Source organism: Chlorocebus sabaeus, chromosome 19 (genome assembly GCF_047675955.1).
Source record: "Chlorocebus sabaeus isolate Y175 chromosome 19, mChlSab1.0.hap1, whole genome shotgun sequence".
NCBI classification, from domain to species: domain Eukaryota; kingdom Metazoa; phylum Chordata; class Mammalia; order Primates; family Cercopithecidae; genus Chlorocebus; species Chlorocebus sabaeus.
Genome location: NC_132922.1, coordinates 18,646,850 through 18,674,252, shown reverse-complemented (window position 1 = coordinate 18,674,252; position 27,403 = coordinate 18,646,850). Strand labels below are relative to the sequence as shown.

The 27,403-nt window shown below is 37.8% G+C and overlaps 2 protein-coding genes across 7 annotated transcripts in view; both read right to left on the bottom strand.

Moving 5' to 3' along the window:
• The window catches only part of LOC119627366 (uncharacterized), a 29,234-nt gene extending 24,407 nt beyond the window's left edge, over positions 1–4,827 (bottom strand). For both annotated transcript variants that reach the window (XM_073006781.1, XM_073006782.1), the window contains exons 1-4: positions 4,027–4,827; positions 3,679–3,706; positions 1,417–1,481; positions 1,068–1,095 (exon numbers count right to left, since the gene is read on the bottom strand). In XM_073006781.1, coding sequence (XP_072862882.1) covers positions 1,068–1,095; positions 1,417–1,481; positions 3,679–3,706; positions 4,027–4,194 — 289 coding nt within the window. In that variant the 5' untranslated portion in view covers positions 4,195–4,827. The remainder of the gene's footprint in view (positions 1–1,067; positions 1,096–1,416; positions 1,482–3,678; positions 3,707–4,026) is intronic.
• Positions 4,828–6,281: 1,454 nt separating this feature from the next.
• The window catches only part of LOC140709098 (uncharacterized), a 31,182-nt gene continuing 10,060 nt past the window's right edge, over positions 6,282–27,403 (bottom strand). For 2 of the 5 annotated variants that reach the window (XM_073006780.1, XM_073006776.1), the window contains 11 exons: positions 25,548–25,612; positions 25,200–25,227; positions 22,944–23,008; positions 22,595–22,622; positions 20,320–20,384; positions 19,972–19,999; positions 17,713–17,777; positions 17,364–17,391; positions 15,095–15,159; positions 14,747–14,774; positions 11,939–12,226 (listed from right to left, as the gene is read on the bottom strand). In XM_073006780.1, coding sequence (XP_072862881.1) covers positions 12,075–12,226; positions 14,747–14,774; positions 15,095–15,159; positions 17,364–17,391; positions 17,713–17,777; positions 19,972–19,999; positions 20,320–20,384; positions 22,595–22,622; positions 22,944–23,008; positions 25,200–25,227; positions 25,548–25,612 — 617 coding nt within the window. In that variant the 3' untranslated portion in view covers positions 11,939–12,074. Of the gene's footprint in view, positions 6,310–6,629; positions 6,695–8,880; positions 8,909–9,228; positions 9,294–11,813; positions 11,842–11,938; positions 12,227–14,746; positions 14,775–15,094; positions 15,160–17,363; positions 17,392–17,712; positions 17,778–19,971; positions 20,000–20,319; positions 20,385–22,594; positions 22,623–22,943; positions 23,009–25,199; positions 25,228–25,547; positions 25,613–27,403 lie in introns of those variants that run through there. The other 3 variants (XM_073006777.1, XM_073006778.1, XM_073006779.1) reach the window with 3 other exon arrangements.

Genomic DNA, 27,403 nt, shown 5'->3' with positions numbered 1-27,403 from the left:
CATAATTGACGAAACCGAAAGCAAATGTCTAAATATTTGAGATATCCTTTACTATCAAAAGTGAACCCAGCCTGGGCAGAATGGTGAAATCCCTTCTCTACAATAATAATAATAATAATAATATTAATAATAATAATAATTAACTTGGTATAGTGGCATGTGACTTATGGCCAGCTACTTGGGAGGCTGAGGTGGAAGAATCACCTGAACCTGGGGAAGTCAAGATCGCAGTGAGCTGTGATCGCACCAGTGCACTCCTGGGTGACAAAGGAGACCTTTTCACAAAAAAATAAAACACCAAAAAAAAACAACTGAAATCTAAGTGGTCAGTGTTACTTTCCTTCTGTATTTGTATCACCCACCATTGATTTAATGCATAAATTGGCACAAATGAAATAAATGAAGAACATGATACAGCATTTACCGAGTTTCTCTAATATGGGGCACTGAATGAATAAACTGGAATTATTTGCTTAAGTGAACTTAATGATTTAATTTCCACATTATCTTTATTTTCTAAATGCCAAATTTTGTTCCATTTCCATAGTTTTGTTGTCCAGCCCTTGGGACAGGTGGACAAACCTGCAAGGTAGAGCAGATTTCTTATAGATTCTTGGAAATGTATTATGATAAAGACAGTGCTTGACATTGTTGGTGGCGGAGGACAGCAGAGAAATTAGTAAAAACTTATTCCCAGAAGAAGCTTTTGATCCCAGTTTTTACCTTCGGCTTTTCAACTCTATATTAGATTTGGGTTCTGGGAGGATTTTGCAAGGGTCATTGTACTTAAAACAGAGTGTATGTGCAGGGAGATTCCTTTATTTAGATGAGACAATATAGAAAAGCAGCAGATCCAAGTCACCAAGAATGGCCTGGGATCAAATGCTACTTAGAATCTGCACATACCTGGGAGAGTGAAATGAACTCCTCTGTGCCTCAGTTCCCTATTCTGAGATGAGGGAATGTTAGTAGATCCAAAAACGCTGAATCACCTACTTTAAATGGGTACATGGTTTTGCATGTCAACTACGTTTAAATAAAGCTGTTAAATAAAAAAGAATACGTACAGAGGTGACACTGGGTGTTCGACTTTCTCTGCAATAAGAGAAAAAAAAACAAAACAAAACAGTGATCAGGTAACTGGTCCCGAAAGAAAGCATAGAGGATGGTTGTGGAAAATGCACTGGGTTTTTTTGGGGGGGATTGTTTAGAAAGTGTCCATGTTGGCTGGCAAATACACAACTATTTTTCAGGGAGAAAAGGTTGCTACTGAGAAATACACTCACTACCAAACCGTTTGTAAGTGATGCCGTCCTTTGACTGCCATCGTCAATCAGGCCTCAGTTGGTCATAACCTCTAGTGACCCCATAAAAAACAAAAAACATTTTTCTTCCAGAGAAAGAAATATGTCTTACAAGTTCTGATCTCATATTCTCCTCCACGCCACTCTGAGCAGATTCCTGCAGATCTTCCTCGGAATCTAGGAGAACACAGAGTGATGGTCAGTGCATTGGTGTTGCTGAGGAATCCCACAAGGAACCCTGGGGTGTATGGAGTGTATGCAAGTGGGCGGTTGACAAGCATGGGCTGAGATGCTTCTGCACCATTCTCCTTGGTGTCGAAGGCAGGCAAAGGAGAGGGGCAGAAAGAATTGAAAGAGCCTTGGCTTTCTAGCTAGGGAAACCTCATCAATGTGAAATAGTCACCTTAAGAACCGGTTAATACAGAAAGGCACTGTATGGTTCAGCGACAGCATCTCATCACACCTCCTCCCCATTTGAAGGTCCAGGCAAATCTCCAGTTTTATGAAATGTTACAAGATCATTTCACTTCTGTGGATCTCCATACCCTGCCACCATGTTTATCATCTACCCTGTTGTATTTTTCAAGTTGTAGTAAAGCACATATCTTTATCATTTTAATTATTGAGTGTGCATTTTAATGAGATTACATTCCATGGGTTACATTCAGGATGCTGTGTCAATAATGAGAAAAATCTTAATTCATAATCTAAGCTTCACCTTGGGCAATGAGAGAAAAACAGCTGTGTAACCTAGAACAGATGATAAATAAATAATGATGGCAGAATACAATAGAATAGAAAACAGGAAGTCCAGAAAATATCAACAAAACCAAAAGCCGGTTCTTTGAAAAGGTCAGTAACATTGATAAACCTCTACCTTGGCTACCCACAAAGGAAAGAAAGAAGTCACAGTATACTAATAATATTAGTTTAAGAGGAGTCAAATTAAAGAATAGTAAATAATAAAGGAATATTCTGAACACATCTGTGCTCACAATTGGATACAGTAGATGAAATGAACGAATTTATAAAATCTATTTTAGAAGACCAAAAGTCTCCTCAGGAGAAATAGATCATCTGAATAGGCCTATAATTATTTTAGAAGTTTAGATATTCAATCAATGATTAATATCTTTTCAAAAAACTAAAACACTATATTCAGATGATTTCACTGGTAAATTCTACCAAAAACAAAGAAAATTATAGTCTTACCATACAAGCAAGTAATCATAATCCGAAGTATTTCCTCAGTAACATTTTAAAATTATGTTTCCAAACAAGACACAGGAAGGTTTCTAATAGCTGTATTCATAATTGACCAAACTGAAAGCAATGTCTAAATATTTGAGATATCCTTTACTATCAAAAGTGAACCCAGCCTGGGCAGAATGGTGAAATCCCTTCTCTACAATAATAATAATAATAATAATAATAATAATAATAATAATTAACTTGGTATAGTGGCATGTGACTTATGGCCAGCTACTTGGGAGGCTGAGGTGGAAGGATCACCTGAACCTGGGGAAGTCAAGATCGCAGTGAGCTGTGATCGCACCAGTGCACTCCTGGGTGACAAAGGAGACCTTTTCACAAAAAAATAAAATACTAAAAAAAACAACTGAAATCTAAGTGGTCAGTGTTACTTTACTTGTGTATTTGTATCACCCACCTTTGATTTAATGCATAAATTGGCACAAATGAAATAAATGAAGAACATGACACAGCATTTACCGAGTTTCTCTAATATGGGGCACTGAATGAATAAACTGGAATTATTTGCTTAAGTGAACTTAATGATTTGATTTCCACATTATCTTTATTTCCTAAATGCCAAATTTTGTTCCACTTCCATAGTTTTGTTGTCCAGCCCTTGGGACGGGTGGACAAACCTGCAAGGTAGAGCAGATTTCTTATAGATTCTTGGAAATCTATTATGATAAAGACAGTGCTTGACATTGTTGCTGGCAGAGGACAGCAGAGAAATTAGTAAAAACTTATTCCCAGATGAAACTTTTGATCCCAGTTTTTACCGTCGGCTTTTCAACTCTACATTAGATTTGGGTTCTGGGAGGATTTTGCAAGGGTCATTGCACTTAAAACAGACTGTATGTGCAGGCAGATTCCTTTATTTAGATGAGACAATATAGAAAAGCAGCAGATCCAAGTCACCAAGAATGGCCTGGGATCAAATGCTGCTTAGAATCTGCACATACCTGGGAGAGTGAAATGAACCCCTCTGTGCCTCAGTTCCCTATTCTGAGATGAGGGAATGTTAGTAGATCTAAAAACGCTGAATCACCTACTTTAAATGGGTACATGGTTTTGCATGTCAACTACGTTTAAATAAAGCTGTTAAATAAAAAAGAATACGTACAGAGGTGACACTGGGCGTTCGACTTTCCCTGCAATAAGAGAAAAAAAACAAAACAAAACAGTGATCAGGTAACTGGTCCCGAAAGAAAGCATAGAGGATGCTTGTGGAAAATGCACTGGGTTTTTTTGAGGGGGAATATTTAGCAAGTGTCCATGTTGGCTGGCAAATACACAACTATTTTTCAGGGAGAAAAGGTTGCTACTGAGAAGTTCACTCACTACCAAACAGTTTGTAAGTGACGCCGTCCTTTGACTGCCATCGTCAATCAGGCCTCAATTGGTCATAACCTCTAGTGACCCCAGAAAAAACAAAATAAATTTCTCTTCCAGAGAAAGAAATATGTCTTACAAGTTCTGATCTCATATTCTCCTCCACGGCGCTCTGTGCAGAATCCTCAAGATGTTCATCAGAATCTAGGAGAACACAGAGTGACGGTGAGTGCATTGGTGTTGCTGAGGAATCCCATAAGGAACCTTGGGGTGTATGGAGTGTATGCAAGTGGGCGGTTGACAACATGGGCTGAGATGCTGCCGGACCATTCTCCTTGGTGTCGAAGGCAGACAAAGGAGAGGGGCAGAAGGAATTGAAAGAGCCTTGGCTTTCTAGCTAGGACAACCTCATCAATGTGAAATAGTCACCTTAAGAACCGGTTAATACAGAAAGGCACTGTATGGTTCAGCGACAGCATCTCATCACACCTCCTCCCCATTTGAAGGTCCAGGCAAATCCCCAGTTTTATGAAATGTTACAAGATCATTTCACTTCTGTGGATCTACATACCCTGCCACCATGTTTATCATCTACCCTGTTGTATTTTTCAAGTTGTAGTAAAGCACACATCTTTATCATTTTAATTATTAAGTGTGCATTTTAATGAGATTACATTCCATGAGTTACATTCAGGATGCTGTGTCAATAATGAGAAAAATCTTAATTCATAATCTAAGCTTCACCTTGGGCAATGAGAGAAAAACAGCAGTGTAACATAGAACAGATGATAAATAAATAATGATGGCAGAATACAATAGAATAGAAAACAGGAAGTCCAGAAAATATCAACAAAACCAAAAGCCGGTTCTTTGAAAAGATCAGTAACATTGATAAACCTCTACCTTGGCTACCCACAAAGGAAAGAAAGAAGTCACAGTATACTAATAATATTAGTTTAAGAGGAGTCAAATCCAAAAATAGTAAATAATAAAGGAATATCCTGAACACATCTGTGCTCACAATTGGATACAGTAGATGAAATGAGCGAATTTATAAAATTTATTTTAGAAGACCAAAAGTCTCCTCAGGAGAAATAGATCATCTGAATAGGCCTATATTTATTTTAAAATTTTAGATATTCAATCAATGATTAATATCTTTTCAAAAAACTAAAACACTATATTCAGATGATTTCACTGGTAAATTCTACCAAAAACAAAGAAAATTATAATCTTACCATACAAGCAAGTAATCATAATCCGAAGTATTTCCTCCGTTACATTTTAAAAATTATGTTTCCAAACAAGATACAGGAAGGTTTCTAATAGCTGTGTTCATAACTGACCAAACTGAAAGCAAATGTCTAAATATTTGAGATGTCCTTTACTATCAAAAGTGAACCCAGTCTGGGTAGAATGGTGAAATCCCTTCTCTACAATAATAATAATAATAATTATTATTATAATTAACTTGGTATAGTGGCATGTGACTTATGGCCAGCTACTTGGGAGGCTGAGGTGGAAGGATCACCTGAACCTGGGAAGTCAAGATCGCAGTGAGCTGTGATCGCACCAGTGCACTCCTGGGTGACAAAGGAGAGCTTTTCAAAAAAAAATAAAACACCAAAAAAAAAACAACTGAAATCTAAGTGGTCAGTGTTACTTTCCTTCTGTATTTGTATCACCCACCATTGATTTAATGCATCAATTGGCACAAATGAAATAAATGAAGAACATGATACAGCATTTACCGAGTTTCTCTAATATGGGGCACTGAATGAATAAACTGGAATTATTTGCTTAAGTGAACTTAATGATTTAATTTCCACATTATCTTTATTTCCTAAATGCCAAATTTTGTTCCATTTCCATAGTTTTGTTGTCCAGCGCTTGGGACGGGTGGACAAACCTGCAAGGTAGAGCAGATTTCTTATAGATTCTTGGAAATGTATTATGATAAAGACAGTGCTTGACATTGTTGCTGGCGGAGGACAGCAGAGAAATTAGTAAAAACTTATTTCCAGAAGAAGCTTTTGATCCCAGTTTTTACCGTCGGCTTTTCAACTCTACATTAGATTTGGGTTCTGGGAGGATTTTGCAAGGGTCATTGTACTTAAAACAGAGTGTATGTGCAGGGAGATTCCTTTATTTAGATGAGACAATACAGAAAAGCAGCAGATCCAAGTCACCAAGAATGGCCTGGGATCAAATGCTACTTAGAATCTGCACATACCTGGGAGAGTGAAATGAACTCCTCTGTGCCTCAGTTCCCTATTCTGAGATGAGGGAATGTTAGTAGATCCAAAAACGCTGAATCCCCTACTTTAAATGGGTACATGGTTTTGCATGTCAACTACGTTTAAATAAAGCTGTTAAATAAAAAAGAATACGTACAGAGGTGACACTGGGTGTTCGACTTTCACTGCAATAAGAGAAAAAAAAGAAAACAAAACAGTGATCAGGTAACTGGTCCCGAAAGAAAGCATAGAGGATGCTTGTGGAAAATGCACTGGGTTTTTTTGGGGGGGATTATTTAGCAAGTGTCCATGTTGGCTGGCAAATACAAAACTATTTTTCAGGGAGAAAAGGTTGGTACTGAGAAATACACTCACTACCAAACAGTTTGTAAGTGATGCCATCCTTTCACTGCCATCGTCAATCAGGCCTCAGTTGGTCATAACCTCTAGTGACCCCATAAAAAACAAAAAACATTTTTCTTCCAGAGAAAGAAATATGTCTTACAAGTTCTGATCTCATGTTCTCCTCCACGCCACTCTGAGCAGATTCCTGCAGACCTTCCTCGGAATCTAGGAGAACACAGAGTGATGGTCAGTGCATTGGTGTTGCTGAGGAATCCCACAAGGAACCCTGGGGTGTATGGAGTGTATGCAAGTGGGCGGTTGACAAGCATGGGCTGAGATGCTTCTGGACCATTCTCCTTGGTGTCGAAGGCAGGCAAAGGAGAGGGGCAGAAAGAATTGAAAGAGCCTTGGCTTTCTAGCTAGGGCAACCTCATCAATGTGAAATAGTCACCTTAAGAACCGGTTAATACAGAAAGGCACTGTATGGTTCAGCGACAGCATCTCATCACACCTCCTCCCCATTTGAAGGTCCAGGCAAATCCCCAGTTTTATGAAATGTTACAAGATCATTTCACTTCTGTGGATCTACATACCCTGCCACCATGTTTATCATCTACCCTGTTGTATTTTTCAAGTTGTAGTAAAGCACATATCTTTATCATTTTAATTATTAAGTGTGCATTTTAATGAGATTACATTCCATGAGTTACATTCAGGATGCTGTGTCGATAATGAGAAAAATCTTAATTCATAATCTAAGCTTCACCTTGGGCAATGAGAGAAAAACAGCTGTGTAACAGAGAACAGATGATAAATAAATAATGATGGCAGAATACAATAGAATAGAAAACAGGAAGTCCAGAAAATATCAACAAAACCAAAAGCCGGTTCTTTGAAAAGATCAGAAACATTGATAAACCTCTACCTTGGCTACCCACAAAGGAAAGAAAGAAGTCACAGTATACTAATAATATTAGTTTAAGAGGAGTCAAATCCAAAAATAGTAAATAATAAAGGAATATTCTGAACACATCTGTGCTCACAATTGGATACAATAGATGAAATGAACGAATTTATAAAATCTATTTTAGAAGACCAAAAGTCTCCTCAGGAGAAATAGATCATCTGAATAGGCCTATAATTATTTTAGAAGTTTAGATATTCAATCAATGATTAATATCTTTTCAAAAAACTAAAACACTATATTCAGATGATTTCACTGGTAAATTCTACCAAAAACAAAGAAAATTATAATCTTACCATACAAGCAAGTAATCATAATCCGAAGTATTTCCTCAGTAACATTTTAAAAATTATGTTTCCAAACAAGACACAGGAAGGTTTCTAATAGCTGTGTTCATAATTGACCAAACTGAAAGCAATGTCTAAATATTTGAGATATCCTTTACTATCAAAAGTGAACCCAGCCTGGGCAGAATGGTGAAATCCCTTCTCTACAATAATAATAATAATAATAATAATAATTAACTTGGTATAGTGGCATGTGACTTATGGCCAGCTACTTGGGAGGCTGAGGTGGAAGGATCACCTGAACCTGGGGAAGTCAAGATCGCAGTGAGCTGTGATCGCACCAGTGCACTCCTGGGTGACAAAGGAGACCTTTTCACAAAAAAATAAAATACTAAAAAAAACAACTGAAATCTAAGTGGTCAGTGTTACTTTACTTGTGTATTTGTATCACCCACCTTTGATTTAATGCATCAATTGGCACAAATGAAATAAATGAAGAACATGATACAGCATTTACCGAGTTTCTCTAATATGGGGCACTGAATGAATAAACTGGAATTATTTGCTTAAGTGAACTGAATGATTTGATTTCCACATTATCTTTATTTCCTAAATGCCAAATTTTGTTCCACTTCCATAGTTTTGTTGTCCAACCCTTGGGACGGGTGGACAAACCTGCAAGGTAGAGCAGATTTCTTATAGATTCTTGGAAATGTATTATGATAAAGACAGTGCTTGACATTGTTGCTGGCAGAGGACAGCAGAGAAATTAGTAAAAACTTATTCCCAGATGAAACTTTTGATCCCAGTTTTTACCGTCGGCTTTTCAACTCTACATTAGATTTGGGTTCTGGGAGGATTTTGCAAGGGTCATTGCACTTAAAACAGACTGTATGTGCAGGCAGATTCCTTTATTTAGATGAGACAATATAGAAAAGCAGCAGATCCAAGTCACCAAGAATGGCCTCGGATCAAATGCTACTTAGAATCTACACATACCTGGGAGAGTGAAATGAACCCCTCTGTGCCTCAGTTCCCTATTCTGAGATGAGGGAATGTTAGTAGATCTAAAAACGCTGAATCACCTACTTTATATGGGTACATGGTTTTGCATGTCAACTACGTTTAAATAAAGCTGTTAAATAAAAAAGAATACGTACAGAGGTGACACTGGGCGTTCGACTTTCACTGCAATAAGAGAAAATAAACAAAACGAAACAGTGATCAGGTAACTGGTCCCGAAAGAAAGCATAGAGGATGCTTGTGGAAAATGCACTGGGTTTTTTTGAGGGGGAATATTTAGCAAGTGTCCATGTTGGCTGGCAAATACACAACTATTTTTCAGGGAGAAAAGGTTGCTACTGAGAAGTACACTCACTACCAAACAGTTTGTAAGTGACGCCGTCCTTTGACTGCCATCGTCAATCAGGCCTCAATTGGTCATAACCTCTAGTGACCCCAGAAAAAACAAAATAAATTTCTCTTCCAGAGAAAGAAATATGTCTTACAAGTTGTGATCTCATATTCTCCTCCACGGCGCTCTGTGCAGAATCCGCAAGATGTTCTTCAGAATCTAGGAGAACACAGAGTGACGGTGAGTGCATTGGTGTTGCTGAGGAATCCCATAAGGAACCTTGGGGTGTATGGAGTGTATGCAAGTGGGCGGTTGACAACATGGGCTGAGATGCTGCCGGACCATTCTCCTTGGTGTCGAAGGCAGACAAAGGAGAGGGGCAGAAAGAATTGAAAGAGCCTTGGCTTTCTAGCTAGGGCAACCTCATCAATGTGAAATAGTCACCTTAAGAACCGGTTAATACAGAAAGGCACTGTATGGTTCAGCGACAGCATCTCATCACACCTCCTCCCCATTTGAAGGTCCAGGCAAATCCCCAGTTTTATGAAATGTTACAAGATCATTTCACTTCTGTGGATCTCCATACCCTTCCACCATGTTTATCATCTACCCTGTTGTATTTTTCAAGTTGTAGTAAAGCACACATCTTTATCATTTTAATCATTAAGTGTGCATTTTAATGAGATTACATTCAATGAGTTACATTCAGGATGCTGTGTCAATAATGAGAAAAATCTTTTTTTTTTTTTTTTTTTTTTGAGACGGAGTCTTGCTCTGTCACCCAGGCTGGAGTGCAGTGGCCGGATCTCAGCTCACTGCAAGCTCCGCCTCCCGGGTTCACGCCATTCTCCTGCCTCAGCCTCCCGAGTAGCTGGGACTACAGGCGCCCGCCACCTCGCCCGGCTAGTTTTTTTTTTGTATTTTTAGTAGAGACAGGGTTTCACCGTGTTAGCCAGGATGGTCTCGATCTCCTGACCTCGTGATCCGCCCGTCTCGGCCTCCCAAAGTGCTGGGATTACAGGCTTGAGCCACCGCGCCCGGCCGAGAAAAATCTTAATTCATAATCTAAGCTTCACCTTGGGCAATGAGAGAAAAACAGCAGTGTAACATAGAACAGATGATAAATAAATAATGATGGCAGAATACAATAGAATAGAAAACAGGAAGTCCAGAAAATATCAACAAAACCAAAAGCCGGTTCTTTGAAAAGATCAGTAACATTGATAAACCTCTACCTTGGCTACCCACAAAGGAAAGAAAGAAGTCACAGTATACTAATAATATTAGTTTAAGAGGAGTCAAATCCAAAAATAGTAAATAATAAAGGAATATTCTGAACACATCTGTGCTCACAACTGGATACAGTAGATGAAATGAGCTAATTTTAAAAATCTATTTTAGAAGACCAAAAGTCTCCTCAGGAGAAATAGATCATCTGAATAGGCCTATATTTATTTTAAAATTTTAGATATTCAATCAATGATTATTATCTTTTCAAAAAACTAAAACACTATATTCAGATGACTTCACTGGTAAATTCTACCAAAATTCTTACAAAGAAAAATATAGTCTTACCATACAAACAAGTAATCATAATCCGAAGTATTTCCTCAGTTACATTTTAAAAATTATGTTTCCAAACAAGACACAGGAAGGTTTCTAATAGCTGTATTCATAATTGACGAAACTGAAAGCAAATGTCTAAATATTTGAGATGTCCTTTACTATCAAAAGTGAACCCAGCCTGGGCAGAATGGTGAAATCCCTTCTCTACAACAATAATAATAATAATAATATTAATAATAATAATAATTAACTTGGTCTAGTGGCATGTGACTTATGGCCAGCTACTTGGGAGGCTGAGGTGGAAGGATCACCTGAACCTGGGGAAGTCAAGATCGCAGTGAGCTGTGATCGCACCAGTGCACTCCTGGGTGACAAAGGAGACCTTTTCACAAAAAAATAAAATACTAAAAAAAACAACTGAAATCTAAGTGGTCAGTGTTACTTTACTTGTGTATTTGTATCACCCACCTTTGATTTAATGCATAAATTGGCACAAATGAAATAAATGAAGAACATGACACAGCATTTACCGAGTTTCTCTAATATGGGGCACTGAATGAATAAACTGGAATTATTTGCTTAAGTGAACTTAATGATTTGATTTCCACATTATCTTTATTTCCTAAATGCCAAATTTTGTTCCACTTCCATAGTTTTGTTGTCCAGCCCTTGGGACGGGTGGACAAACCTGCAAGGTAGAGCAGATTTCTTATAGATTCTTGGAAATGTATTATGATAAAGACAGTGCTTGACATTGTTGCTGGCAGAGGACAGCAGAGATATTAGTAAAAACTTATTCCCAGATGAAACTTTTGATCCCAGTTTTTACTGTCGGCTTTTCAACTCTACATTAGATTTGGGTTCTGGGAGGATTTTGCAAGGGTCATTGCACTTAAAACAGACTGTATGTGCAGGCAGATTCCTTTATTTAGATGAGACAATATAGAAAAGCAGCAGATCCAAGTCACCAAGAATGGCCTCGGATCAAATGCTACTTAGAATCTACACATACCTGGGAGAGTGAAATGAACCCCTCTGTGCCTCAGTTCCCTATTCTGAGATGAGGGAATGTTAGTAGATCTAAAAACGCTGAATCACCTACTTTATATGGGTACATGGTTTTGCATGTCAACTACGTTTAAATAAAGCTGTTAAATAAAAAAGAATACGTACAGAGGTGACACTGGGCGTTCGACTTTCACTGCAATAAGAGAAAAAAAACAAAACGAAACAGTGATCAGGTAACTGGTCCCGAAAGAAAGCATAGAGGATGCTTGTAGAAAATGCACTGGGTTTTTTTGAGGGGGAATATTTAGCAAGTGTCCATGTTGGCTGGCAAATACACAACTATTTTTCAGGGAGAAAAGGTTGCTACTGAGAAGTACACTCACTACCAAACAGTTTGTAAGTGACGCCGTCCTTTGACTGCCATCGTCAATCAGGCCTCAATTGGTCATAACCTCTAGTGACCCCAGAAAAAACAAAATAAATTTCTCTTCCAGAGAAAGAAATATGTCTTACAAGTTGTGATCTCATATTCTCCTCCACGGCGCTCTGTGCAGAATCCGCAAGATGTTCTTCAGAATCTAGGAGAACACAGAGTGACGGTGAGTGCATTGGTGTTGCTGAGGAATCCCATAAGGAACCTTGGGGTGTATGGAGTGTATGCAAGTGGGCGGTTGACAACATGGGCTGAGATGCTGCCGGACCATTCTCCTTGGTGTCGAAGGCAGACAAAGGAGAGGGGCAGAAAGAATTGAAAGAGCCTTGGCTTTCTAGCTAGGGCAACCTCATCAATGTGAAATAGTCACCTTAAGAACCGGTTAATACAGAAAGGCACTGTATGGTTCAGCGACAGCATCTCATCACACCTCCTCCCCATTTGAAGGTCCAGGCAAATCCCCAGTTTTATGAAATGTTACAAGATCATTTCACTTCTGTGGATCTCCATACCCTTCCACCATGTTTATCATCTACCCTGTTGTATTTTTCAAGTTGTAGTAAAGCACACATCTTTATCATTTTAATCATTAAGTGTGCATTTTAATGAGATTACATTCAATGAGTTACATTCAGGATGCTGTGTCAATAATGAGAAAAATCTTTTTTTTTTTTTTTTTTTTTTGAGACGGAGTCTTGCTCTGTCACCCAGGCTGGAGTGCAGTGGCCGGATCTCAGCTCACTGCAAGCTCCGCCTCCCGGGTTCACGCCATTCTCCTGCCTCAGCCTCCCGAGTAGCTGGGACTACAGGCGCCCGCCACCTCGCCCGGCTAGTTTTTTTTTTGTATTTTTAGTAGAGACAGGGTTTCACCGTGTTAGCCAGGATGGTCTCGATCTCCTGACCTCGTGATCCGCCCGTCTCGGCCTCCCAAAGTGCTGGGATTACAGGCTTGAGCCACCGCGCCCGGCCGAGAAAAATCTTAATTCATAATCTAAGCTTCACCTTGGGCAATGAGAGAAAAACAGCAGTGTAACATAGAACAGATGATAAATAAATAATGATGGCAGAATACAATAGAATAGAAAACAGGAAGTCCAGAAAATATCAACAAAACCAAAAGCCGGTTCTTTGAAAAGATCAGTAACATTGATAAACCTCTACCTTGGCTACCCACAAAGGAAAGAAAGAAGTCACAGTATACTAATAATATTAGTTTAAGAGGAGTCAAATCCAAAAATAGTAAATAATAAAGGAATATTCTGAACACATCTGTGCTCACAACTGGATACAGTAGATGAAATGAGCTAATTTTAAAAATCTATTTTAGAAGACCAAAAGTCTCCTCAGGAGAAATAGATCATCTGAATAGGCCTATATTTATTTTAAAATTTTAGATATTCAATCAATGATTATTATCTTTTCAAAAAACTAAAACACTATATTCAGATGACTTCACTGGTAAATTCTACCAAAATTCTTACAAAGAAAAATATAGTCTTACCATACAAACAAGTAATCATAATCCGAAGTATTTCCTCAGTTACATTTTAAAAATTATGTTTCCAAACAAGACACAGGAAGGTTTCTAATAGCTGTATTCATAATTGACGAAACTGAAAGCAAATGTCTAAATATTTGAGATGTCCTTTACTATCAAAAGTGAACCCAGCCTGGGCAGAATGGTGAAATCCCTTCTCTACAACAATAATAATAATAATAATATTAATAATAATAATAATTAACTTGGTCTAGTGGCATGTGACTTATGGCCAGCTACTTGGGAGGCTGAGGTGGAAGGATCACCTGAACCTGGGGAAGTCAAGATCGCAGTGAGCTGTGATCGCACCAGTGCACTCCTGGGTGACAAAGGAGACCTTTTCACAAAAAAATAAAATACTAAAAAAAACAACTGAAATCTAAGTGGTCAGTGTTACTTTACTTGTGTATTTGTATCACCCACCTTTGATTTAATGCATAAATTGGCACAAATGAAATAAATGAAGAACATGACACAGCATTTACCGAGTTTCTCTAATATGGGGCACTGAATGAATAAACTGGAATTATTTGCTTAAGTGAACTTAATGATTTGATTTCCACATTATCTTTATTTCCTAAATGCCAAATTTTGTTCCACTTCCATAGTTTTGTTGTCCAGCCCTTGGGACGGGTGGACAAACCTGCAAGGTAGAGCAGATTTCTTATAGATTCTTGGAAATGTATTATGATAAAGACAGTGCTTGACATTGTTGCTGGCAGAGGACAGCAGAGATATTAGTAAAAACTTATTCCCAGATGAAACTTTTGATCCCAGTTTTTACCGTCGGCTTTTCAACTCTACATTAGATTTGGGTTCTGGGAGGATTTTGCAAGGGTCATTGCACTTAAAACAGACTGTATGTGCAGGCAGATTCCTTTATTTAGATGAGACAATATAGAAAAGCAGCAGATCCAAGTCACCAAGAATGGCCTGGGATCAAATGCTGCTTAGAATCTGCACATACCTGGGAGAGTGAAATGAACCCCTCTGTGCCTCAGTTCCCTATTCTGAGATGAGGGAATGTTAGTAGATCTAAAAACGCTGAATCACCTACTTTAAATGGGTACATGGTTTTGCATGTCAACTACGTATAAATAAAGCTGTTAAATAAAAAAGAATACGTACAGAGGTGACACTGGGCGTTCGACTTTCTCTGCAATAAGAGAAAAAAAACAAAACAAAACAGTGATCAGGTAACTGGTCCCGAAAGAAAGCATAGAGGATGCTTGTGGAAAATGCACTGGGTTTTTTTGAGGGGGAATATTTAGCAAGTGTCCATGTTGGCTGGCAAATACACAACTATTTTTCAGGGAGAAAAGGTTGCTACTGAGAAGTACACTCACTACCAAACAGTTTGTAAGTGACGCCGTCCTTTGACTGCCATCGTCAATCAGGCCTCAATTGGTCATAACCTCTAGTGACCCCAGAAAAAACAAAATAAATTTCTCTTCCAGAGAAAGAAATATGTCTTACAAGTTCTGATCTCATATTCTCCTCCACGGCGCTCTGTGCAGAATCCTCAAGATGTTCATCAGAATCTAGGAGAACACAGAGTGACAGTGAGTGCATTGGTGTTGCTGAGGAATCCCATAAGGAACCTTGGGGTGTATGGAGTGTATGCAAGTGGGCGGTTGACAACATGGGCTGAGATGCTGCCGGACCATTCTCCTTGGTGTCGAAGGCAGACAAAGGAGAGGGGCAGAAGGAATTGAAAGAGCCTTGGCTTTCTAGCTAGGACAACCTCATCAATGTGAAATAGTCACCTTAAGAACCGGTTAATACAGAAAGGCACTGTATGGTTCAGCGACAGCATCTCATCACACCTCCTCCCCATTTGAAGGTCCAGGCAAATCCCCAGTTTTATGAAATGTTACAAGATCATTTCACTTCTGTGGATCTACATACCCTGCCACCATGTTTATCATCTACCCTGTTGTATTTTTCAAGTTGTAGTAAAGCACACATCTTTATCATTTTAATTATTAAGTGTGCATTTTAATGAGATTACATTCAATGAGTTACATTCAGGATGCTGTGTCAATAATCAGAAAAATCTTAATTCATAATCTAAGCTTCACCTTGGGCAATGAGAGAAAAACAGCAGTGTAACATAGAACAGATGATAAATAAATAATGATGGCAGAATACAATAGAATAGAAAACAGGAAGTCCAGAAAATATCAACAAAACCAAAAGCCGGTTCTTTGAAGAGATCAGTAACATTGATAAACCTCTACCTTGGCTACCCACAAAGGAAAGAAAGAAGTCACAGTATACTAATAATATTAGTTTAAGAGGAGTCAAATCCAAAAATAGTAAATAATAAAGGAATATTCTGAACACATCTGTGCTCACAACTGGATACAGTAGATGAAATGAGCTAATTTTAAAAATCTATTTTAGAAGACCAAAAGTCTCCTCAGGAGAAATAGATCATCTGAATAGGCCTATATTTATTTTAAAATTTTAGATATTCAATCAATGATTAATATCTTTTCAAAAAACTAAAACACTATATTCAGATGACTTCACTGGTAAATTCTACCAAAATTCTTACAAAGAAAAATATAGTCTTACCATACAAACAAGTAATCATAATCCGAAGTATTTCCTCCGTTACATTTTAAAAATTATGTTTCCAAACAAGACACAGGAAGGTTTCTAATAGCTGTATTCATAATTGACGAAACCGAAAGCAAATGTCTAAATATTTGAGATATCCTTTACTATCAAAAGTGAACCCAGCCTGGGCAGAATGGTGAAATCCCTTCTCTACAATAATAATAATAATAATAATATTAATAATAATAATAATTAACTTGGTATAGTGGCATGTGACTTATGGCCAGCTACTTGGGAGGCTGAGGTGGAAGAATCACCTGAACCTGGGGAAGTCAAGATCGCAGTGAGCTGTGATCGCACCAGTGCACTCCTGGGTGACAAAGGAGACCTTTTCACAAAAAAATAAAACACCAAAAAAAAACAACTGAAATCTAAGTGGTCAGTGTTACTTTCCTTCTGTATTTGTATCACCCACCATTGATTTAATGCATAAATTGGCACAAATGAAATAAATGAAGAACATGATACAGCATTTACCGAGTTTCTCTAATATGGGGCACTGAATGAATAAACTGGAATTATTTGCTTAAGTGAACTTAATGATTTAATTTCCACATTATCTTTATTTTCTAAATGCCAAATTTTGTTCCATTTCCATAGTTTTGTTGTCCAGCCCTTGGGACAGGTGGACAAACCTGCAAGGTAGAGCAGATTTCTTATAGATTCTTGGAAATGTATTATGATAAAGACAGTGCTTGACATTGTTGGTGGCGGAGGACAGCAGAGAAATTAGTAAAAACTTATTCCCAGAAGAAGCTTTTGATCCCAGTTTTTACCTTCGGCTTTTCAACTCTATATTAGATTTGGGTTCTGGGAGGATTTTGCAAGGGTCATTGTACTTAAAACAGAGTGTATGTGCAGGGAGATTCCTTTATTTAGATGAGACAATATAGAAAAGCAGCAGATCCAAGTCACCAAGAATGGCCTGGGATCAAATGCTACTTAGAATCTGCACATACCTGGGAGAGTGAAATGAACTCCTCTGTGCCTCAGTTCCCTATTCTGAGATGAGGGAATGTTAGTAGATCCAAAAACGCTGAATCACCTACTTTAAATGGGTACATGGTTTTGCATGTCAACTACGTTTAAATAAAGCTGTTAAATAAAAAAGAATACGTACAGAGGTGACACTGGGTGTTCGACTTTCTCTGCAATAAGAGAAAAAAAAACAAAACAAAACAGTGATCAGGTAACTGGTCCCGAAAGAAAGCATAGAGGATGGTTGTGGAAAATGCACTGGGTTTTTTTGGGGGGGATTGTTTAGAAAGTGTCCATGTTGGCTGGCAAATACAAAACTATTTTTCAGGGAGAAAAGGTTGCTACTGAGAAATACACTCACTACCAAACCGTTTGTAAGTGATGCCGTCCTTTGACTGCCATCGTCAATCAGGCCTCAGTTGGTCATAACCTCTAGTGACCCCATAAAAAACAAAAAACATTTTTCTTCCAGAGAAAGAAATATGTCTTACAAGTTCTGATCTCATATTCTCCTCCACGCCACTCTGAGCAGATTCCTGCAGATCTTCCTCGGAATCTAGGAGAACACAGAGTGATGGTCAGTGCATTGGTGTTGCTGAGGAATCCCACAAGGAACCCTGGGGTGTATGGAGTGTATGCAAGTGGGCGGTTGACAAGCATGGGCTGAGATGCTTCTGCACCATTCTCCTTGGTGTCGAAGGCAGGCAAAGGAGAGGGGCAGAAAGAATTGAAAGAGCCTTGGCTTTCTAGCTAGGGAAACCTCATCAATGTGAAATAGTCACCTTAAGAACCGGTTAATACAGAAAGGCACTGTATGGTTCAGCGACAGCATCTCATCACACCTCCTCCCCATTTGAAGGTCCAGGCAAATCTCCAGTTTTATGAAATGTTACAAGATCATTTCACTTCTGTGGATCTCCATACCCTGCCACCATGTTTATCATCTACCCTGTTGTATTTTTCAAGTTGTAGTAAAGCACATATCTTTATCATTTTAATTATTGAGTGTGCATTTTAATGAGATTACATTCCATGGGTTACATTCAGGATGCTGTGTCAATAATGAGAAAAATCTTAATTCATAATCTAAGCTTCACCTTGGGCAATGAGAGAAAAACAGCTGTGTAACCTAGAACAGATGATAAATAAATAATGATGGCAGAATACAATAGAATAGAAAACAGGAAGTCCAGAAAATATCAACAAAACCAAAAGCCGGTTCTTTGAAAAGGTCAGTAACATTGATAAACCTCTACCTTGGCTACCCACAAAGGAAAGAAAGAAGTCACAGTATACTAATAATATTAGTTTAAGAGGAGTCAAATTAAAGAATAGTAAATAATAAAGGAATATTCTGAACACATCTGTGCTCACAATTGGATACAGTAGATGAAATGAACGAATTTATAAAATCTATTTTAGAAGACCAAAAGTCTCCTCAGGAGAAATAGATCATCTGAATAGGCCTATAATTATTTTAGAAGTTTAGATATTCAATCAATGATTAATATCTTTTCAAAAAACTAAAACACTATATTCAGATGATTTCACTGGTAAATTCTACCAAAAACAAAGAAAATTATAGTCTTACCATACAAGCAAGTAATCATAATCCGAAGTATTTCCTCAGTAACATTTTAAAATTATGTTTCCAAACAAGACACAGGAAGGTTTCTAATAGCTGTATTCATAATTGACCAAACTGAAAGCAATGTCTAAATATTTGAGATATCCTTTACTATCAAAAGTGAACCCAGCCTGGGCAGAATGGTGAAATCCCTTCTCTACAATAATAATAATAATAATAATAATAATAATAATAATTAACTTGGTATAGTGGCATGTGACTTATGGCCAGCTACTTGGGAGGCTGAGGTGGAAGGATCACCTGAACCTGGGGAAGTCAAGATCGCAGTGAGCTGTGATCGCACCAGTGCACTCCTGGGTGACAAAGGAGACCTTTTCACAAAAAAATAAAATACTAAAAAAAACAACTGAAATCTAAGTGGTCAGTGTTACTTTACTTGTGTATTTGTATCACCCACCTTTGATTTAATGCATAAATTGGCACAAATGAAATAAATGAAGAACATGACACAGCATTTACCGAGTTTCTCTAATATGGGGCACTGAATGAATAAACTGGAATTATTTGCTTAAGTGAACTTAATGATTTGATTTCCACATTATCTTTATTTCCTAAATGCCAAATTTTGTTCCACTTCCATAGTTTTGTTGTCCAGCCCTTGGGACGGGTGGACAAACCTGCAAGGTAGAGCAGATTTCTTATAGATTCTTGGAAATCTATTATGATAAAGACAGTGCTTGACATTGTTGCTGGCAGAGGACAGCAGAGAAATTAGTAAAAACTTATTCCCAGATGAAACTTTTGATCCCAGTTTTTACCGTCGGCTTTTCAACTCTACATTAGATTTGGGTTCTGGGAGGATTTTGCAAGGGTCATTGCACTTAAAACAGACTGTATGTGCAGGCAGATTCCTTTATTTAGATGAGACAATATAGAAAAGCAGCAGATCCAAGTCACCAAGAATGGCCTGGGATCAAATGCTGCTTAGAATCTGCACATACCTGGGAGAGTGAAATGAACCCCTCTGTGCCTCAGTTCCCTATTCTGAGATGAGGGAATGTTAGTAGATCTAAAAACGCTGAATCACCTACTTTAAATGGGTACATGGTTTTGCATGTCAACTACGTTTAAATAAAGCTGTTAAATAAAAAAGAATACGTACAGAGGTGACACTGGGCGTTCGACTTTCCCTGCAATAAGAGAAAAAAAACAAAACAAAACAGTGATCAGGTAACTGGTCCCGAAAGAAAGCATAGAGGATGCTTGTGGAAAATGCACTGGGTTTTTTTGAGGGGGAATATTTAGCAAGTGTCCATGTTGGCTGGCAAATACACAACTATTTTTCAGGGAGAAAAGGTTGCTACTGAGAAGTTCACTCACTACCAAACAGTTTGTAAGTGACGCCGTCCTTTGACTGCCATCGTCAATCAGGCCTCAATTGGTCATAACCTCTAGTGACCCCAGAAAAAACAAAATAAATTTCTCTTCCAGAGAAAGAAATATGTCTTACAAGTTCTGATCTCATATTCTCCTCCACGGCGCTCTGTGCAGAATCCTCAAGATGTTCATCAGAATCTAGGAGAACACAGAGTGACGGTGAGTGCATTGGTGTTGCTGAGGAATCCCATAAGGAACCTTGGGGTGTATGGAGTGTATGCAAGTGGGCGGTTGACAACATGGGCTGAGATGCTGCCGGACCATTCTCCTTGGTGTCGAAGGCAGACAAAGGAGAGGGGCAGAAGGAATTGAAAGAGCCTTGGCTTTCTAGCTAGGACAACCTCATCAATGTGAAATAGTCACCTTAAGAACCGGTTAATACAGAAAGGCACTGTATGGTTCAGCGACAGCATCTCATCACACCTCCTCCCCATTTGAAGGTCCAGGCAAATCCCCAGTTTTATGAAATGTTACAAGATCATTTCACTTCTGTGGATCTACATACCCTGCCACCATGTTTATCATCTACCCTGTTGTATTTTTCAAGTTGTAGTAAAGCACACATCTTTATCATTTTAATTATTAAGTGTGCATTTTAATGAGATTACATTCAATGAGTTACATTCAGGATGCTGTGTCAATAATCAGAAAAATCTTAATTCATAATCTAAGCTTCACCTTGGGCAATGAGAGAAAAACAGCAGTGTAACATAGAACAGATGATAAATAAATAATGATGGCAGAATACAATAGAATAGAAAACAGGAAGTCCAGAAAATATCAACAAAACCAAAAGCCGGTTCTTTGAAGAGATCAGTAACATTGATAAACCTCTACCTTGGCTACCCACAAAGGAAAGAAAGAAGTCACAGTATACTAATAATATTAGTTTAAGAGGAGTCAAATCCAAAAATAGTAAATAATAAAGGAATATTCTGAACACATCTGTGCTCACAACTGGATACAGTAGATGAAATGAGCTAATTTTAAAAATCTATTTTAGAAGACCAAAAGTCTCCTCAGGAGAAATAGATCATCTGAATAGGCCTATATTTATTTTAAAATTTTAGATATTCAATCAATGATTAATATCTTTTCAAAAAACTAAAACACTATATTCAGATGACTTCACTGGTAAATTCTACCAAAATTCTTACAAAGAAAAATATAGTCTTACCATACAAACAAGTAATCATAATCCGAAGTATTTCCTCCGTTACATTTTAAAAATTATGTTTCCAAACAAGACACAGGAAGGTTTCTAATAGCTGTATTCATAATTGACGAAACCGAAAGCAAATGTCTAAATATTTGAGATATCCTTTACTATCAAAAGTGAACCCAGCCTGGGCAGAATGGTGAAATCCCTTCTCTACAATAATAATAATAATAATAATAATAATATTAATAATAATAATAATTAACTTGGTATAGTGGCATGTGACTTATGGCCAGCTACTTGGGAGGCTGAGGTGGAAGAATCACCTGAACCTGGGGAAGTCAAGATCGCAGTGAGCTGTGATCGCACCAGTGCACTCCTGGGTGACAAAGGAGACCTTTTCACAAAAAAATAAAACACCAAAAAAAAACAACTGAAATCTAAGTGGTCAGTGTTACTTTCCTTCTGTATTTGTATCACCCACCATTGATTTAATGCATAAATTGGCACAAATGAAATAAATGAAGAACATGATACAGCATTTACCGAGTTTCTCTAATATGGGGCACTGAATGAATAAACTGGAATTATTTGCTTAAGTGAACTTAATGATTTAATTTCCACATTATCTTTATTTTCTAAATGCCAAATTTTGTTCCATTTCCATAGTTTTGTTGTCCAGCCCTTGGGACAGGTGGACAAACCTGCAAGGTAGAGCAGATTTCTTATAGATTCTTGGAAATGTATTATGATAAAGACAGTGCTTGACATTGTTGGTGGCGGAGGACAGCAGAGAAATTAGTAAAAACTTATTCCCAGAAGAAGCTTTTGATCCCAGTTTTTACCGTCGGCTTTTCAACTCTATATTAGATTTGGGTTCTGGGAGGATTTTGCAAGGGTCATTGTACTTAAAACAGAGTGTATGTGCAGGGAGATTCCTTTATTTAGATGAGACAATATAGAAAAGCAGCAGATCCAAGTCACCAAGAATGGCCTGGGATCAAATGCTACTTAGAATCTGCACATACCTGGGAGAGTGAAATGAACTCCTCTGTGCCTCAGTTCCCTATTCTGAGATGAGGGAATGTTAGTAGATCCAAAAACGCTGAATCACCTACTTTAAATGGGTACATGGTTTTGCATGTCAACTACGTTTAAATAAAGCTGTTAAATAAAAAAGAATACGTACAGAGGTGACACTGGGTGTTCGACTTTCTCTGCAATAAGAGAAAAAAAAACAAAACAAAACAGTGATCAGGTAACTGGTCCCGAAAGAAAGCATAGAGGATGGTTGTGGAAAATGCACTGGGTTTTTTTGGGGGGGATTGTTTAGAAAGTGTCCATGTTGGCTGGCAAATACAAAACTATTTTTCAGGGAGAAAAGGTTGCTACTGAGAAATACACTCACTACCAAACCGTTTGTAAGTGATGCCGTCCTTTGACTGCCATCGTCAATCAGGCCTCAGTTGGTCATAACCTCTAGTGACCCCATAAAAAACAAAAAACATTTTTCTTCCAGAGAAAGAAATATGTCTTACAAGTTCTGATCTCATATTCTCCTCCACGCCACTCTGAGCAGATTCCTGCAGATCTTCCTCGGAATCTAGGAGAACACAGAGTGATGGTCAGTGCATTGGTGTTGCTGAGGAATCCCACAAGGAACCCTGGGGTGTATGGAGTGTATGCAAGTGGGCGGTTGACAAGCATGGGCTGAGATGCTTCTGCACCATTCTCCTTGGTGTCGAAGGCAGGCAAAGGAGAGGGGCAGAAAGAATTGAAAGAGCCTTGGCTTTCTAGCTAGGGAAACCTCATCAATGTGAAATAGTCACCTTAAGAACCGGTTAATACAGAAAGGCACTGTATGGTTCAGCGACAGCATCTCATCACACCTCCTCCCCATTTGAAGGTCCAGGCAAATCTCCAGTTTTATGAAATGTTACAAGATCATTTCACTTCTGTGGATCTCCATACCCTTCCACCATGTTTATCATCTACCCTGTTGTATTTTTCAAGTTGTAGTAAAGCACATATCTTTATCATTTTAATTATTGAGTGTGCATTTTAATGAGATTACATTCCATGGGTTACATTCAGGATGCTGTGTCAATAATGAGAAAAATCTTAATTCATAATCTAAGCTTCACCTTGGGCAATGAGAGAAAAACAGCTGTGTAACATAGAACAGATGATAAATAAATAATGATGGCAGAATACAATAGAATAGAAAACAGGAAGTCCAGAAAATATCAACAAAACCAAAAGCCGGTTCTTTGAAAAGGTCAGTAACATTGATAAACCTCTACCTTGGCTACCCACAAAGGAAAGAAAGAAGTCACAGTATACTAATAATATTAGTTTAAGAGGAGTCAAATTAAAGAATAGTAAATAATAAAGGAATATTCTGAACACATCTGTGCTCACAATTGGATACAGTAGATGAAATGAACGAATTTATAAAATCTATTTTAGAAGACCAAAAGTCTCCTCAGGAGAAATAGATCATCTGAATAGGCCTATAATTATTTTAGAAGTTTAGATATTCAATCAATGATTAATATCTTTTCAAAAAACTAAAACACTATATTCAGATGATTTCACTGGTAAATTCTACCAAAAACAAAGAAAATTATAGTCTTACCATACAAGCAAGTAATCATAATCCGAAGTATTTCCTCAGTAACATTTTAAAATTATGTTTCCAAACAAGACACAGGAAGGTTTCTAATAGCTGTATTCATAATTGACCAAACTGAAAGCAATGTCTAAATATTTGAGATATCCTTTACTATCAAAAGTGAACCCAGCCTGGGCAGAATGGTGAAATCCCTTCTCTACAATAATAATAATAATAATAATAATAATAATAATTAACTTGGTATAGTGGCATGTGACTTATGGCCAGCTACTTGGGAGGCTGAGGTGGAAGGATCACCTGAACCTGGGGAAGTCAAGATCGCAGTGAGCTGTGATCGCACCAGTGCACTCCTGGGTGACAAAGGAGACCTTTTCACAAAAAAATAAAATACTAAAAAAAACAACTGAAATCTAAGTGGTCAGTGTTACTTTACTTGTGTATTTGTATCACCCACCTTTGATTTAATGCATAAATTGGCACAAATGAAATAAATGAAGAACATGACACAGCATTTACCGAGTTTCTCTAATATGGGGCACTGAATGAATAAACTGGAATTATTTGCTTAAGTGAACTTAATGATTTGATTTCCACATTATCTTTATTTCCTAAATGCCAAATTTTGTTCCACTTCCATAGTTTTGTTGTCCAGCCCTTGGGACGGGTGGACAAACCTGTAAGGTAGAGCAGATTTCTTATAGATTCTTGGAAATCTATTATGATAAAGACAGTGCTTGACATTGTTGCTGGCAGAGGACAGCAGAGAAATTAGTAAAAACTTATTCCCAGATGAAACTTTTGATCCCAGTTTTTACCGTCGGCTTTTCAACTCTACATTAGATTTGGGTTCTGGGAGGATTTTGCAAGGGTCATTGCACTTAAAACAGACTGTATGTGCAGGCAGATTCCTTTATTTAGATGAGACAATATAGAAAAGCAGCAGATCCAAGTCACCAAGAATGGCCTGGGATCAAATGCTGCTTAGAATCTGCACATACCTGGGAGAGTGAAATGAACCCCTCTGTGCCTCAGTTCCCTATTCTGAGATGAGGGAATGTTAGTAGATCTAAAAACGCTGAATCACCTACTTTAAATGGGTACATGGTTTTGCATGTCAACTACGTTTAAATAAAGCTGTTAAATAAAAAAGAATACGTACAGAGGTGACACTGGGCGTTCGACTTTCCCTGCAATAAGAGAAAAAAAACAAAACAAAACAGTGATCAGGTAACTGGTCCCGAAAGAAAGCATAGAGGATGCTTGTGGAAAATGCACTGGGTTTTTTTGAGGGGGAATATTTAGCAAGTGTCCATGTTGGCTGGCAAATACACAACTATTTTTCAGGGAGAAAAGGTTGCTACTGAGAAGTTCACTCACTACCAAACAGTTTGTAAGTGACGCCGTCCTTTGACTGCCATCGTCAATCAGGCCTCAATTGGTCATAACCTCTAGTGACCCCAGAAAAAACAAAATAAATTTCTCTTCCAGAGAAAGAAATATGTCTTACAAGTTCTGATCTCATATTCTCCTCCACGGCGCTCTGTGCAGAATCCTCAAGATGTTCATCAGAATCTAGGAGAACACAGAGTGACGGTGAGTGCATTGGTGTTGCTGAGGAATCCCATAAGGAACCTTGGGGTGTATGGAGTGTATGCAAGTGGGCGGTTGACAACATGGGCTGAGATGCTGCCGGACCATTCTCCTTGGTGTCGAAGGCAGACAAAGGAGAGGGGCAGAAGGAATTGAAAGAGCCTTGGCTTTCTAGCTAGGACAACCTCATCAATGTGAAATAGTCACCTTAAGAACCGGTTAATACAGAAAGGCACTGTATGGTTCAGCGACAGCATCTCATCACACCTCCTCCCCATTTGAAGGTCCAGGCAAATCCCCAGTTTTATGAAATGTTACAAGATCATTTCACTTCTGTGGATCTACATACCCTGCCACCATGTTTATCATCTACCCTGTTGTATTTTTCAAGTTGTAGTAAAGCACACATCTTTATCATTTTAATTATTAAGTGTGCATTTTAATGAGATTACATTCAATGAGTTACATTCAGGATGCTGTGTCAATAATCAGAAAAATCTTAATTCATAATCCAAGCTTCACCTTGGGCAATGAGAGAAAAACAGCAGTGTAACATAGAACAGATGATAAATAAATAATGATGGCAGAATACAATAGAATAGAAAACAGGAAGTCCAGAAAATATCAACAAAACCAAAAGCCGGTTCTTTGAAGAGATCAGTAACATTGATAAACCTCTACCTTGGCTACCCACAAAGGAAAGAAAGAAGTCACAGTATACTAATAATATTAGTTTAAGAGGAGTCAAATCCAAAAATAGTAAATAATAAAGGAATATTCTGAACACATCTGTGCTCACAACTGGATACAGTAGATGAAATGAGCTAATTTTAAAAATCTATTTTAGAAGACCAAAAGTCTCCTCAGGAGAAATAGATCGTCTGAATAGGCCTATATTTATTTTAAAATTTTAGATATTCAATCAATGATTAATATCTTTTCAAAAAACTAAAACACTATATTCAGATGACTTCACTGGTAAATTCTACCAAAATTCTTACAAAGAAAAATATAGTCTTACCATACAAACAAGTAATCATAATCCGAAGTATTTCCTCCGTTACATTTTAAAAATTATGTTTCCAAACAAGACACAGGAAGGTTTCTAATAGCTGTATTCATAATTGACGAAACCGAAAGCAAATGTCTAAATATTTGAGATGTCCTTTACTATCAAAAGTGAACCCAGCCTGGGCAGAATGGTGAAATCCCTTCTCTACAATAATAATAATAATAATAATAATAATAATAATTAACTTGGTATAGTGGCATGTGACTTATGGCCAGCTACTTGGGAGGCTGAGGTGGAAGGATCACCTGAACCTGGGGAAGTCAAGATCGCAGTGAGCTGTGATCGCACCAGTGCACTCCTGGGTGACAAAGGAGACCTTTTCACAAAAAAATAAAATACTAAAAAAAAACAACTGAAATCTAAGTGGTCAGTGTTACTTTACTTGTGTATTTGTATCACCCACCTTTGATTTAATGCATAAATTGGCACAAATGAAATAAATGAAGAACATGACACAGCATTTACCGAGTTTCTCTAATATGGGGCACTGAATGAATAAACTGGAATTATTTGCTTAAGTGAACTTAATGATTTGATTTCCATATTATCTTTATTTCCTAAATGCCAAATTTTGTTCCACTTCCATAGTTTTGTTGTCCAGCCCTTGGGACGGGTGGACAAACCTGCAAGGTAGAGCAGATTTCTTATAGATTCTTGGAAATCTATTATGATAAAGACAGTGCTTGACATTGTTGCTGGCA